The sequence below is a fragment of the Mesoplodon densirostris genome, chromosome 14 (assembly GCF_025265405.1).
Source record: "Mesoplodon densirostris isolate mMesDen1 chromosome 14, mMesDen1 primary haplotype, whole genome shotgun sequence".
Lineage (NCBI taxonomy): Eukaryota > Metazoa > Chordata > Mammalia > Artiodactyla > Ziphiidae > Mesoplodon > Mesoplodon densirostris.
In genome coordinates, this window is record NC_082674.1 from 60914964 (window position 1) to 60931187 (window position 16224).

The 16224-nt window shown below is 38.4% G+C and overlaps 1 protein-coding gene across 4 annotated transcripts in view; it reads left to right on the forward strand.

Annotated features, from left to right (window-relative positions):
• Positions 1 to 16224, forward strand: part of ZNF638 (zinc finger protein 638) — a 69949-nt gene that overhangs the window by 15116 nt on the left and 38609 nt on the right. For all 4 annotated transcript variants that reach the window (XM_060117058.1, XM_060117056.1, XM_060117057.1 and 1 more), the window contains 4 exons: positions 833 to 979; positions 2191 to 2313; positions 15475 to 15533; positions 15761 to 15813. In XM_060117058.1, the coding sequence (XP_059973041.1) occupies positions 833 to 979; positions 2191 to 2313; positions 15475 to 15533; positions 15761 to 15813 (382 nt within the window). The remainder of the gene's footprint in view (positions 1 to 832; positions 980 to 2190; positions 2314 to 15474; positions 15534 to 15760; positions 15814 to 16224) is intronic.

Genomic DNA, 16224 nt, shown 5'->3' on the forward strand with positions numbered 1-16224 from the left:
ATATAAAGCATCCTGAGAGTATCAGAGTAACTCCCGATAGGCCAGATTTTCAAATGTTTATTATATTGTAATAATAACAAGTCTTCAAGTATTTAGGTATACATTGCTTTTAACATTGTCTTAACTTTGAACAACTACAGTTCCCTGCCCCAGAGAGCTTATATTTAGAAGGATAAACTTAAAATAATCAACCTGCAATTACAGGATTTTGAAGAGCATTAATTAGGAAGAAATGTTGAGTACAGGGAGTTAATCTCGAAGAGGCTTAATTATTCTGTAACGTTCTTTCATTTTGTTTCTAGACTTCTAGATGGTGGCAGTGGAACTTTTAAAAAGTTTTTTTTTGAGTCAGTTTTTAACATAGGTGGCAAATTTGATAAAATATATTCAAATTGTATGTAGTATAAATCTTTAAAAATATTACGCCTATCTAGATAACATTTTTAATTATTAGAACACAGAGTAAATAAAGCTATAATTTCAGCTTCACTAGTGATGTGCCATGCAGATTCATGTAGAAAAATACTGTTTAATAGTTCTGGACCATTTCATTTCATAGGTCTTGTTTGTTACAAAATGCTTCTAAACAGCAAAGAGCATCTGTGATTGGTTACCCATAAACTCTGACCACTGTTGGGTTTGAGTGGTAAAATGTAAAACATATTTCTTACTACTTTTCTTTGGCCTTTGAAATTTTTTCAAATATGCTAAAAATATGTTGAAAAGACTGCTTAAAGGACTAAGATTAGTGGTAGAGGAAATTATATTGGGAATTATTGTTACTGTACTTTGTCACTTAATTTGGTTTAATTTTCTTTCATCCCAAAAAAAGCTTCGGAAAGATCAGTCTTCACATTATGGTCCCGTTCTTCTTATATCTGAATTACCAGAGGATGGCTGTACTGAAGAAGATATTAGAAAAATATTTCAACCATTTGGAAAAGTTAATGATGTCCTGATTGTTCCATATAGAAAGGAAGTGAGTCATTTAGTCTGTTCTAAAATCCATATAAAGTCATTATTATTTTTTTTTTTTTTTGCTGTACGCGGGCCTCTCACTGCTGTGGCCCCTCCCGTTGCGGAGCACAGGCTCCGGACACACAGGCCCCGCGGCCATGGCTCGCGGGCCCAGCCGCTCCGCGGCACGTGGGATCCTCCGGGATCGGGGCACGAACCCGCGTCCCCTGCATCGGCAGGCGGACTCCCAACCACTGTGCCACCAGGGAGGCCCTAAAGTCATTATTTTATAAAGACTGTTGTTGGATCTTTTAGCTGCTTTTCCTGCATACACAATTGTTAATTGAGTTATGTAAATGTTTGGATTCGAATGAACAATGTTCCTAAATACTGCTTTATATCGTTTCAAACAGCACACTGTTTTTTTAGAAGAGCACACTTTTTCCGTGAAGGGCCAGGTAATATTTTAGGCTTTGCATGTTAAAGGATTTCAGCTATTCAACTCTGTTATACAACTCTGTTGTTGTACAGGTCTCCCTCCCAGTGGGTATGGGATTTGATTTTATCATGATTGCACCCCTCCTGCCCCCTCGTTGTGGCTTCTTCAATATATAAATGAATGAGTATGGCTGTGTTCAAAAAAACTGTTTATAAAAACAAGTGGCAGGCCATAGTTTGCCATTCATTGCTTTAGTACACCAGTAAGGTCATATTTTAAAAAATGATTTTATCTGTACAGTATTTTTTTACATATGAGTCGTATTCCTATAACTCATATAGTAGAGTTCACCAGAACTACAAACCCTAGGTTAAGCAGAACGTAAAAAAATTGTGAGGTAAGACAAAGGAACATAGTTGGTATTGTTTTCTTTGTTGCAAGAACCCTTAAAAAGGTCAGACTTAACAACAGCTAGACAAGATCCTGCCTTCTCTTCGATTTTTCAGTGAGCCCTCCTTCCCATTTCTTATTGTTCCATAATTCTGCCATGGACCCATGCTTCCTTCTTACCTTGGTAATGGTATAGAAATTCTTTCTATAAGGTTAAGTGTCCATTTCATGTGTGAAAACATCCTAAACATCAAATTACACTTTAGCAAAACAAAAAGTGGTGAAAGCAACCAGGACTTGGGGTAATTTCAGTTTTATATTCCACAAAGAAGTATTATATTAGGTCATACAGAGACATTTAAGGAAGATTTTTTTGACTAAAAGTGGAATACATTTCATTTTAGGCTTACTTGGAAATGGAATTTAAAGAGGCAATTACTGCAGTCATGAAGTACATTGAAACAACACCACTTCTGATAAATGGGAAAAGTGTGAAAGTATGTGTTCCAGGAAAGAAAAAGTCACAGGTAAACTGAATTTAGTTCTTATGTGCTTCATTGTTGATTAATTTTTTGTTTAAGTATGGCACATACAGAAAAAGGCATAAAACAAAAATGTTCACTCCACAGATTAGGTATAAATTCAAATACATTGAACTTAGCAACTTCTTTATGCATACATATATATATCACACTGTAAACAGTATTGAATGATAAGCAATAGACTAGGGGAAAATACTTAACAGAATTAGCAAAAGTCTGTGAAACCTCTACCTAAGTCACAAACTACAACACTGACAACATCTTGGAAGCCCCTTGGTACTTCTTTTGAATACTTACTTCGGGGCAGAAGGGAGTGTGTAACCCCACCTTGGTTTCTAATACCGTACTTGAGTTTTGCCTGTTTTGAAGTTTCTGTAAACAGAATCATAGTGTATATATTCTTCTGGGCCTTTCGCTTCCTTAGAAGTGTCAACGTTTATGAGTTTAGTGTTTGTAGATCATTTTCTTTGCTTTAGTTTATATATCCATAGATAATGTCTATAGAAGTACTTAAAAATATCCAGTAAGTTTTGCTTTGTGTATATGTGTTGCTTTTATTTTATTTTCTTATTTATTGAAGAATGCCTGCGTTGGAGCACACATTTTTCAATTACTAATTTGATTTGGCGATCAAACCATGTTAGTACCTTATAGATTTTCCTTATCCTTTTAAGCTTAGATGTGGTGTTACTTCCTGTGAATATACCACAGCTATTTCACCAGTTCCTTATGGATTGCTATTTAGGTTATTTCTAGTTTACTATAAATTGCTATAAATAGGACTTCAGTTAACTTCCTTGTATATGGCTTTCACAGGCCTTTCTTAATGCACTTATGATAGTGTTTTTTAAGGTGATATCTACAGTGGAATTGCTGGGTTATAGGGTATACAGTAATAAATAATATTAGATTGCCTGTTAAATGACTAATAATTTATAGTCTAATAATTTATGTGAGTACTGGTGTTTCTCTATTATTAATGATATCTTAATATTTGCAGTTTTAAAATCCAGTATGTAAAAAATGGTATCTAGTTTTGATGATCATCTTTAGTTTTGATTTGGGTTGTTTTTTCTTTTTTTGTGTGTGTATCTATGGTAGTTTTTTGGTTTGCTGTTCCCATGAGGTTTTGATATAGCAGTCTGTATATGTACAAGGTTGTTTCAAGTTGCTGGTCTCTTTCCCGCTTGAGAAGTTCCTTTAGCATTTGTTTCAGAGCTGGTCTGGTGGTGCCGAATTCTCTTAGCTTTTGTTTGTCTGTTAAGCTTTTGATTTCTCCATCAAATCTGAATGAGAGCCTTGCTGGGTAGAGTGTTCTTGGTTATAGGTTCTTCCTTTTCATCACTTTAAATATATCATGCCACTCCCTTCTGGCCTGCAGAGTTTATGCAGAGAAATCATCTGATAATCTTATGGGTGTTCCCTTGTTGTTTTAATATTTTTCCTTTGTCTTTAATTTTTGTCCATTTGATTACTATTTGTCTCAGCTTTCCTCCTTGGGTTTATCCTGCCTGGGACTATCTGCACTTCCTGGACTTGGGTGACTGTTTCCTTTCCCACGTTAGGGAATTTTTCAGCTATTATCTCTACAAACATTTTCTCAGGTCCTTTCTCTCTCTCTTCTCCTACTGGGACCCCTATAATGTGAATGTTGGTGCATTTAATGTTGTCCCAGAGGTCTCTTAGACTGTCTTCATTTCTTTTTATTCTTTATTCTGTTCTGCGGCAGCGATTTCCACCATTCTTTCTTTCAGGTCATTTGTGCATTCTTCTGCCACTGATTTCTTCTGGTGTATTTTTAATTTCAGTTATTGTGTTGTTCATCTCTGTTTGTTTGTTCTTTAGGTCTTTGTTAGTTCTTCTAGGTCTTTGTTAAACATTTCTTGCATCTTCTTGATCCTTGCCTCCATTCTTTTTCCGAGATCTTGGATCATCTTCACTGTCATTATTCTGAATTCTTTTTCTAGTAGGTTGGCTATCTCCACTTCATCTAGTTGTTCTTCTGGGGTTTCATCTTGTTCCTTCATCTGGGACATATTCCTCTTCCATCTCATGTTTTCTAACTTTCTGTGATTGCGGTTTCCATTCTGCAGGCTGCAGGATTGTAGTTCTTGCTTCTGCTGTCCTCTGGTGGATGAGGCTATCTAAGAGGTTTGTGCAGGCTTTCTGATGGGAGGGGCTGGTTCCTGCCTAGTGGTGGGTAGAGCTGGGTCTTGTCTCTCTGTTGGGCAGGGCCATGCTCAGGGAGACTTGTCTGCTGATGGGTGGGGCTGTGTTTTCGCACTGTTGGTTGTTTGGCCTGAGGCGACCCAGCACTGGAGCCTACAGGATGTTTGGTGGAGCTAATGGCGGCCTCTGGGAGGGCTCATGCCAGTGTGTACTTCCCAGAATTGCTGCTGCCAGAGTCTTTGTCCCCGCAATGAGCCACAGCTGCCCCCTGCCTCCTCAGGAGATCCTCTAATACTAGGCAGGTAGGTCTGACCCAGTCTTTTATAGAGTCACTGCTTTTTTCCCCTGAGTCCTGGTGTACACATGACTTTGTGTGCACCCTCCAAGAGTGGAGTTTCTGCTTCCCCCAGCCCTGTGGAATTCCTGTTATCAAACCCTGCTGGCCTTCAAAGCCAGTTTCTCTGGGGACTACTCCACCTGTTGCTGGACCCCCAGGCTGGGAAGCCTGACATGGGGCTCAGATTCCAGTTTGTGGGTCTCCCTCCCAGTGGGTATGGGATTTGATTTTATCGCGATTGCACCCATCCTGCCCCCTCGTTGTGGCTTCTTCTCAGTCTCTGGATGTCGGGTATCTTTTTTGGTAGGTTCCAGTGTTTTTTTGACGATCGTTGTCCGGCAGTTAGCTATGAACGAAGTGGTGCGTGTATCTTTTTGAATTACAGTTTTATTTGGATATATGCCCAGGAGTGGGATTGCTGGATCATATGGTAATTCTATTTTTAGTTTTCTGAGGAACCTCCATACTGTTTTCCACAGTGGTTGCACCAAATTACATTCCCACCAACAGTATAGGAAGGTTCCCTTTTCTCCACACCCTCTCCAGCATTTGTTATTTGTAGACTTTTTAATGATGGCCATTCTGACCGGTGTGAGGTGGTACCTCATTGTAGTTTTGATTTGCATTTCTCTAATAATTAGCAGTGTTGAGTATCTTTTCAAATGCCTATTGGCCATTTGTATGTCATCTTTGGAGAAATGTCTATTTAGGTCTTCTGCCCATTTTTCAGTTAGTTTTTTTGTTGTTGAGATGTATGACCTGTTTGTATATTTTGGAAATGAAGCCCTTGTTGGTCGAATCATTTGCAAATATTTTCTTGTATTCTGTAGGTTGTCTTTTTATTTTGCTTCTGGTTTCCTTTGCTGTGGAAAAGCTTGTAAGTTTAATTAGGTCCCATTTGTTTCTTTTTGTTTTTATTCTGTTGCCTTTGGAGACTGACCTAAGAAAACATTGGTATGACTTATGTCAGAGAATGTTTTGCTTGTGCTCTCTTCTAGTTTTATGGTGTCATGTCTTATGCTTAAGTCTTTAAGCCATTTGAGTTTATTTTTGTCCACGGTGTGAGGGTGTATTCTAACTTCATTGATTTACATGCAGCTGTCCAACTTCCCCAACACCACTTGCTGAAGAGACTGTCTTATTCCCATTGTATATTCTTGCCTCCTTTGTTGAAGATTAATTGACTGTAGGTGTGTGGGTTTATTTCTGGGCTCTCTGTTCTGTTCCATTGATCCATATGCCTGTTTTTGTACCAGTACCACACTGTTTTGATTACTGTAGCTTTGTAGTATTGTCTGAGTCTGGGAGAGTTATGCCTCCTGCTTTCTTTTTTTTCCCACAGGATTGCTCTGGCAATTCTGGCTCTTTTATGGTTCCATATAAATTTTTGGATTATTTGTTCTAGTTCTGTGGAAAATGTTATGGGTAGTTTGATAGGGATTGCATTAAACCTGTAGATTGCTTTGGGTAGTATTGCCATTTTAACAGTATTAATTCTTCCATTCCAAGAGCATGGTATATCTTTCCATTTCTTTGAATCCTCTTTTATTTCCTTTATTAATGTTTTATGGTTCTCAGCATATAAGTGTTTCACCTCCTTGGTGAGGTTTATTCCTAGGTATTTTATTTTTTGTGTGCGATTTTAAAAAGGTATTGTTTTTTTACATTCCTTTTCTGATATTTCATTGTTGATGTAAAGGAATGCAACCGATTTCTGAATGTTAATCTTGTATCTTGCTACTTTGCTGAATTCACTTATTAGATCTAGTAGTTTTTGTGTAGAGTCCTTAGGGTTTTCTATGTATAGTATCATGTCATCTGCATGTAGTGACAGTTTTACCTCTTCCCTTCCAATTCAGGTATGTTTTATTTCTTTTTCTAGTCCGATTGCTGTGGCTAGGACTTCTAATACGATGTTGAAGAGCGAGTGAGAGTGGGCATCTTTGTCGTGTTCCAGATTTAGCAGGAAGGCTTTCAGCTTTTCACTGCTGAGCATTATATTGGCTGTGGGTTTGTCATAAATGGCTTTTATTATGTTGAGATATGTTCCCTCTAGTCCCACTTCAGTAAGAGCTTTTATCATGAATGGATGTTGAATTTTGTCAAATGCTTTTTCTGCATCTATTGAGATGATCATGTGGTTTTTGACTTTTCTTTTGTTAATGTGGTGTATTACATTGATTGATTTGCATATGTTGAACCATCCTTGTGAACCTGAGATGAATCCCACTTGGTTGTTGTGTATGATCTTTTTTATGTGTTGTTGAATTTGGTTTCCTAATATTTTGTTGAGCATTTTTACGTCTATATTCATCAAAGATATTGGCCTGTAATTTTCTTTTTTCGTGGTGTCTTTGTCTGGTTTTGTTATCAGGGTGATGGTGGCTTCTTAGAATGTCTTTGGGAGTGTTCCCTCCTCTTCAGTCTTTTGGAAGAGTTTGAGAAGAGTTGGTATAAGTTCCTTACATGTTTGGTAGAATTTACCTGTGAAGCCATCTCGTTCTGGACTTTTGTTTGTAGGCAGTTTCTTTGTTACAGATTCTATTTCAGTTATAGTGATCGGTCTGTTCAAATTATCTATTTCTTCTTGATTCAGTTTTGATGGGCTGTATGTTTCTAGAAAGTTGTCCATTTCTTCATAGGTTGTCAGATGTGTTGGCATATAATTGTTCATAGTATTCTCTTATTGTTTTTTGTATTTATGCGGTATCAGTTGAGATGTCCCCTTTTTCATTTCTTTTTTTGTTTATTTGGGTTCTCACTCTTTTCTTTTTGGTGAGCCTGGCCAGAGGTTTGTCAATTTTGTTTACCCTTTGAGAGAACCAGCTCTTGTTTTTGTTGATTTTTTTTTTAAATCTCTATTTTATTTATTTACTCCCTGATCTTTATTGTTTCCTTCCTTCAGTTGACTTTAGGTTTTGTTTCTTCTTCTTTTTCTAATGCTGTCAGGTGGTAGGTTAGGTTGTTTACTTCAGATTTTTCTTGTTTTTGATGAAGGCCTGTATCGCTATGAACTTCCCTCTAAGAACTGCTTTTGCTGTGTCCCATAGATTTTGTATGGTTGTGTTTTCTGTCCATTGTTGTTTGTCTCAAGGCATTTTTAAATTTCCATTTTGATTTCCTTGTTAACTGATTGGTTTTTTGCTAGCATGTTATTTAGTCTCCACGTAATAGTTTTTTTCTCGTTTCTTTTCCTGTGGTTGATTTCTAGTTTCATGCCACTGTGGTCAGAGAAGATGCTCAAAATAATTTCCATACTCTTAAATTCGTTGAGGTTAGTTTTGTGACCTAGGATGTGGTCAGTCCTAGAGAATGTTCCGTGTGCACTTGAAAGGAATATATATTCTGGTTTTTTGGATGTAGTGTCCTGAAAATATCAATTAAGTCTAACTTCTATTGTGTCATTTAGCGCCTTTGTTGCCTTATTGATCCTGTCTTGAAGATCTGTCCATTGATGCAAGTGGGTGTTGAAGTCTCCTAGTATTATTGTATTCCTATTGATTTCTCCCTTTATGTCTGTTAGTATTTGTTTTATGTATTTGGGTGCTTCTATATTAGGTCCATATATGTTGATAAGTGTAAAATCCTCTTCCTGTATTGATCCTTTTATCATTATATAAGTTCCTTTATCCTTCTTTCTAGCCTTTGCTTTAAAATCTATTTTGTCTGATATGAGTATCGCAACTCCCGCTTTCTCATCATTTCCGTTTGCATGAAATATCTTTTTTCATCCCCTCACTTTCAGTCTATGTGTGTCTTTTGCCCTAAGGTGGGTCTCTCAAAGGCATCATATTGTAGGCTCTTGTTTTTTTATCCAGTCTGCCATTCTATGTCTTTTGATCATTCAGTCCACTGACATTTAAGGTAATTATTGATACATATGTATGTATTGCCATTACAAACTGTTTTTCAGTTGATTCTTTGTTTCTACTCTGTTCCTTTCTTTTTCTTTTTGTGGTTTGATGATTTCCTTTTATTTTATGCTTGTGTTCTCTTCTTTTAGGTTTTTATGAATCTATTGTATGTTTTAAATTTGTGGTTGCCCTGTTTTTCAAGTATGTTAACCCCCTCCTATGTCTGCTTGCTTTAGACTGATAGTCAGATAGGCTCCAACACATTGTAAAAAAAAGAAAAGAAATCTGCATTTTCTTACTCTCCTTCCCCACATTTTATGATTTTGATGTCCCTTTTTACATTTTCATGTTTATCCTTTTGCTGTTCCTTGTGTTTATCATTGCTTTCACAAATAAGGCGTTTTGTTTTGGTTTGGTTTGGTTTTTTCTTTTTGATGTGTATACTGGCTAATTTAAGTGATTTACCTTCCAATTGTGATTTCCTCCCTCCTATTTCTTCTTGCCTCTTTTCCATTTAGAGATGACCTTTCAATATTCTTTTAGCATAGGTTTAGTATTGCTGTATTCTTTTAGTTTTTGCTTGTCTGAGAAATTCTTTATTTCTCCTCCTATTCTAAATGATAGTCTTGCTGGGTAGAGTCTTTTAGGCTGCAGATTTTTCTCTTTCAAGACTTCGAATATATTTTGCCACTCCCTTCTGGCCTGCAGTGTTTTTGAGAGAAATCAGCTCATAGCCTTATGGGGGTTCCCTTGTAATGAACTGTTTGTTTTTCTCTTGCTGCCTTTAGAATCCTCTCTTTAACTTTTGCCACTTTTATTATGTCTTGGAGTAGGTCTCTGTGGGTTCATATTGTTTGGGACCCTCTGTGTTTCCTGTATCTGGATATCTGTTTCCTTCTTCAGGTTTGGGAAATTTTCAGCCATAATTTCTTCAACTACATTTGGAATTCCCTCTCTCTTTCTTCTCCTTCTGGAATCCCTATTGTGTGTACATTGGCCTGCTTTATGTTATCCCTTAGGTCTCGTATATTGCTTTCATTCTTTTTCATTTGGCTTTCTGTCTGCTGTTTTGGTTGTGTAATTTCTGTTAGTCTTTTTTCCAGGTCACTTATTCTTTCTTCTGCATTATTCATTCTGCTAATCATTGCCTTGAGCTCAGCTTTTGTCTTGGCAAATGAAGTTTTTAATTTTTCTTGGCTCCTCCTTATAGTTTCATTCATTTTCACAGTAAGATGCATTTCTGTCAATAGCCTTTCTTAACTCTTTCAGTATTTTCATTACCTCCTTTTTCAACTTGGTATCTATTAGACTAAAGTGGTCTGTTTCGTTGTTGGTTCCTTCAGGGGAATTTTCTTGGTCTTTTAATTGAGAGTGTTTCCTCTGCTTCTTCATTTTGCTTATGTATCTCTTAGTTTGTGAGTTTAGGGGAAACAATTATCTACTGTAGTCTTGGAGGGCTATCTATAAGTGGGAGTGTCCCTGTGTAGCTGGTGTGGGTTTAATATTTTTTTGACATGAGGGCTGTTTTTGGTTTGGATGCTTGCTGTCTCTTTCCTTAGCATGTGCTGGCTGTTATCCCCTTGATAGGGGTTGTGCAGGTGCACAGCTCCTGCAAGCTCCCAGGAAGGCAGGGACAGCAGTTGGCTCCTGGTTGTGGGTCACTCCACAGTGGTGGTGGTGGTTTGCACACCCCCGGGGAGGTGGGGGCAGTGGTTGGCACTGGGTCGTGAGACCCTCAGCAGCAACGGTGGGCCATGCACGCTCCCAGGGCAGTTGGCCCCAATCATGGGACCCTTGACAGTGGTGGGCTGTGCAGGCTTCTGGGAAGGTGGGGGCAGTGACCTGCACCCACTCACAGGGCCCTTGGCATCAGCAGTGGCTCGCACCCGCCGCTGGAGCTTGTGTAGGCAGTGTCCTGCCACCTGTGAGTGCACAGAGAAAGAAGCTCCTATGGTGGGCCAGCTTCCTCCTTGCGTACCCCCCAACAACAGTGGTGCCTTGCCCCTCTGGTGGGCCCAGGCTTCTTCCTGGACTTCCTCAGTTGTGGTGCATTACACCGTAGCCCCCTCAGGGCTGTCTTCACTCAGCCAACCCCAGTACTCTCCCCAGAGTCTGACCTCTGAAGCCCAAGCCTCAGTACCTAGCCCCCACCCATCCCAGCACGTGAGCAGACAGGCGTCTCAGGCTGGGGAGTGCCAGTCGGCATGAGCCTCTGTGCAGGTGTCTCCGCACTTTGCGCTCCACACACCTGTTGCTGTGCTCTCCTCTGAAGCCTGCGCTCTGGCTTGGCTGATCTACTCGCCAGCGAGGGGACTTCACGGTGTGTGGAAACCTTTTCTCTTTCACAGCTCCCTCCCAGAGGCACAGGTCCTGTCCTGATTTCCTTTCTTTCTTTCTTTTTTAATTTGTATTTGTTTGTTTGTTTATTTATTTATTTATTTATGGCTGCATTGGGTCTCCGTTGCTGCGTGTGGGCTTTCTCTAGTAGCGGCGAGCGGGGGCTACTCTTCGTTGCAGTACACGGGCTTCTCATTGCGATGGCTTCTCTTGTTGCAGAGCAACGGGCTCTAGGCGCGCAGGCTTCAGTAGTTGTGGCACACGGGCTTAGTTGCTCCGCGGCATGTGGGATCTTCCCAGACCAGGGCTTGAACCCTTGTCCCTTGCATTGGCAGGCGGATTCTTAACCGTCATTTCACTGTGACATAGTGAAATGGATGGATTACAAAGACTCATCAGGAAGTGATATGCAGAATGAATTAGTTGGGCAAATGACTCTGAAGGCAAAGAAAGCTTAGCAAATTGATTAAAGGAAAGAAGAGAAAAGATCACTGATCCAGTTAGAGTGCTCATCTAGCCAACCAGACTGTTATAATAATAGTAACGGTTTGGGGTAGATTAGTAACCTTGAGAATAGAAAGGAGAAATAGCTTATACCAGTGACTCTCAAGCAAGACTGGCTGATCATTAAATTTGGAGAACTGGGGAGATCAGTCTTCTTTAATTCTAAAACGTTTAATCTGGGAAAATGGGTGACTAAGGATACATTTAGGGTATTAGAGTATTTCAAACAGTATTTTAAAAATTCTCTTGGATGACTTATTGATAAGTTTGGTAAGGCAGCAGTGTAAGTCAGATAGCCCAATCATATTTATTTATTTATTTATTTATTTTTGACTGCTTTGGGTCTGTTGTTGTGCATGTGCTTTCTCTAGTTGTGGAGAGCAGGGGCTACTCTTAGTCGCAGTGCGTGGATTTCTCATTGTGGTGGCTTCTCTTTGTTGCAGAGTACGGGCTCTAGGCGTGCAGGCTTCAGTAGTTGTGGCTTGCGGGCTCAGTAGTTGTGGCTCACGGGCTGTAGAGCACAGGCTCGGTAGTTGCAGTGCACAGGCTTACTTGCTCTGTGGCATGTGGAATCTTCCCCGAACAGGGCTCAAACTGGTGTCCCCTGCATTGGTAGGCAGATTCTTAACCACTGCGCCATCAGGGAAGTCCCCATATTTTACTGTTTTGATTTTCATAGTAATGAACGGGCTAAGTATCAGCACTAGAAACTAGAAAACATGCCATCTACCTGTCAGAAACGTTGATGTTCTTCAATTAAATATGGTTTGGATGGTGCTGAAATGAAGCCTTAGAACGCTAACTCCTGACTTCTCTGTTGTGACTCACCAGAGGGGGTCCCCAACAGAACTCTGGTTATGGCTTCTTCAGATTAGAAGTATATGGGACAATCTTTCTGACCTGTTATCACAGGGGAAGACATTAAGTTTTCCTAATAGAGCAAGCCCAAAATAGGCTTGAAACTCAAACTAGAAAAGAAAGGGCAGCCCTAAAGGTTTCTTGATCCACGTCTTAATTTTGGCATGAATAGTCAAAACTACGATGAAACTTTTCTGCCCACGTTTGATATTTCATGTTAGGATAGCCTTGGACTCTGGTTGTGGATTCATAGAACATTCTCTTCATTTTGCTACTTCTTGGAGTCAATAATGAAATGTTAGAGAAAAGGTTAAAATTTTCTACATCCCTGTATTTAAGCCTGAAAGATTAAAATATGGGTCTGCACACCTCTGCCAAGCTCAGTAACCTTGTTTTTAATCATAAGCCAGCATAGACCTCAATCCTTAACAATGATTCTTAACTCATCTCCTGAAAGCAAGCATTCTTTTCCAGAGAAATGGACACATGTTGATACTGAAAATTTTCCTTAAAGGAGCAGGAGCCCTTGATAAAAAAGTAGAATCAGATTTTCCAGCAAACAGAACCCTTGTAATTGTAAAATAGTGCTGCAGGTTAACCCTTTGCAAAAACAAAACAAACAAGACTTAAAAATTTTTAATTTACTGTTTTCAGCAAGATTCACGGGGACATTACATCTAAAACCAAGCAAGCAGCCAGCTTATATTTAAGAAGACTGAATGGAAACAAAAGCAGTGCTGGGAAGCAGTGAACAGTGGTTTGAGTTTTATGGAAAATCTAATGAATAACAAAGAGATAAAACTGCAGAGATACAAGCAATTCAGAAGAGAGTTTAGTTTTACTTTAATTCAGAAACTATTTCTTGAACATCTGTTATGTGTCTGGCATTATGGTACATGCAGAAGATGCAGTGATGAACGAGGCAGATGTGCTTCCATTCTTCTTAGAACTTATTGTCTATTAAGGAAGGTTAAAAAGTCTAAAATGATTAAGAGCAAAGGCATGGTGGATACATCTAGGAGACCCAATCTGCATATAACTGGAATTCCAGAAAGAGAACATCACTTAAAAACTGGTGAAGATGTTAATTTTCATAGTTATAAAGGTGCAAGCTATAGTGATCCAGGCAGAAACAGTATAAATGTAAAAAGTAGACTAGCCTTAGATAGCCAAGCAACACATTCTCAAGGTTGAGTGGAAAAAAAGATTGATTGTAATGCAGTACATGCATTTCAGGTCAAATCCCAAGTTGTATGCTAGGGCGGTATTCTCAGACATGTATGGGCTCGAAGAACATTTCATCTGTCTATCTTTCCGAAAATATTACTATCAAAATGAACAACTTAAGAAATGGAGAAGTTATGATATAAAATGATTGGTGATGAGTAATGAAACCATTTAAGCAGAGTAAGATCCAAATAGTCGTTCGTATCTTTATAAAATAACATAAATTGTAAAAAAAAAAATTACTTAAAATTAAAAACAATAATAATTTTGGTCTAAAATATGTCATCAGAAATTGGCATGGGGACTTCCCTGGTGGTGCACTGGTTAAGAATCCGCCTACCAATGCAGGGGACACGGGTTCAAGCCCTGGTCCAGGAAGATCCCATGTGCTGCGGAGCAACTAAGCCCGTGCACCACAACTACTGAGCCTGCACTCTAGAGCCCGCAAGCCACAACTACTGAAGCCCGCACGCCTAGAGCCTGTGCTTCACAACAAAAAAAGCCACTGCAATGAGAAGCCTATACACCACAACAATGAGTAGCCCGTGCTCGTCACAACTAGAGAAGGCCCGCGTGCAGCAACAAAGACCCCACGCAGCCTAAAATAAATAAATTAAAAAAATTTTTTAAAGTGCCATGTAAGCCAAGGTGTAAGGGCTTTTAAATTTATACAGAAGAAATCAGTGGATTCACATTTCTTTTAAAACTGAAGATACCCATTAGTAGAATAAAAGTAGGATGATGATTATCTTCTAAACCATTGGGGTGAGGAAGATGTTTGGGATAAAATCCCATATAGAACAAAAGGAAATGGCAAGGTTGCCCCAAAAGAACAGAAAACATAAAATAACATGACAACAATTTTTGTTAAGTTCAGATCAGTTTAACACATTTATTGAATGTTCACTAATTGCCAAGCATGATTTTAGACACCAGTGATAGTGAAGAGGAGAAAGACCACAAGGAAATTAAATACATGTATATATATATTACATATATATATATTATATATATATAATATATATATACTATGTCTATTAACAACAAGTGCTGTGGAGGAAAGTAACAGAAAAGGGAAATAGAAGTGCTCTTTTTGGGGAAAGAGGAGCCGTGCAACTTTCAATAAGGTAGTTATAGAAGCTCTCATTGAATAGGTGATATTTGAACAGACACCTAAAGGAGGTGAAGGAGCAAACTGTTCCTTGGATTGAGAGCATTCCAGAGAGAAGGAACAGCAACTGCAAAAGGCTTCTCAGGTCCATGCCTATGTAGTTTGTTTTGTTTGAGAAGTATAAAGGATGCTTAGGATTGGAAGTAGAGAAGGATGGGGAGAAGTATATGGTAGTCTGGGGGTAAAGAGTGCATGGAATGTGTGGTGTAAACGCTTAAGTATTAGCTTTTTCTCTGAGTGTGATGAAAGGTTTTGAGTTTAGGAATGGCAAGATCAATCTGGTTCTATGTTTAAAATGGAGTGAGGATGGGTGAAAAGGCAAAGACAGAAGCAGAGACCATTATGAGTCTATTATGGTAATTAAAGGAAAAGATGGTGGTAGATTGGACCAGAGTGATAGCAGTTAGACATCAGAAATATTATAGCACTATTTGAAATAATGTTTTTGAAAGGTAGTGATAAGAAAATGTAGATAAGTGATAAAAGGCAGGATGTAAAATTACACTGTATGATCACAAATTGAAGAATATCTATAAATAGAAAACGGTGATTAGCATTTATACTTTAGGGTAGGAATATTTTAGATTGATGTACATGTGTGTGTGTTTCTTATGCTTTTGTGTGTTTTCTAAATGGTTTTTTATAATTGGGGAAGAAACTAAATTTTTCAAAATATTTTTCTTTCATAGAACAAAGAGGTGAAGAAAAAGATATCAGATTCAAAGAAAACATCTGCATCTACTTTAAAGTAAGTAGTTCCATCATCTCCTATGTGAGAATGACTATGCATATGAATTAAAATTTTTAAATTTTTACAGTGACATTTTTAATATATTTTATCATCCTGACTCCAGTTAAATGGGACATCATTCAAACTGAATTATTTTAAACTTTTTTAGATTTAAGCTTTGCATCTTTAGAAGTTTTAGAAGTTAGAATTTTATTCTTTGCTAAATTTTTTTCTCCTTTTAACAGAAAAGATACAGATGCTTCCAAGGCTGTTGAAACTGTGACTTCAGCTTCTGCTAGTAAGTTGTTACTTTCAGTACTCCTCCAAATGAGTCTGTTTTGTCAGATGATTGGAAACTTCTTGTAAGATGATGCTAGGAAAACATTATTCATTGTGCTTTAGGAGAAGGGGGACCCACACTGGCTCCTGTATTAAGCTAATGGTTAATATTAAGTGTTTAATTGTGAAATCTCTTGTGGAGTAAATGTAAGGACTCAATGAGATAATGTATGCAAAGTACCTATCATAGTTCCATAGTAAATAGCTATTTAGGTTAATTTTGCAGTATCTGTCTCCATTCCCTCCCAGTAAACTGACAAGACAAAACATAAAGGTATGTTAAGATTGCTTGGGTGGTCCCCTTTGATTTTGAAAGTCTGCTAAGAACCAAAAAGTAAACAAGACTAAACAGAAATAGATGATATTACAC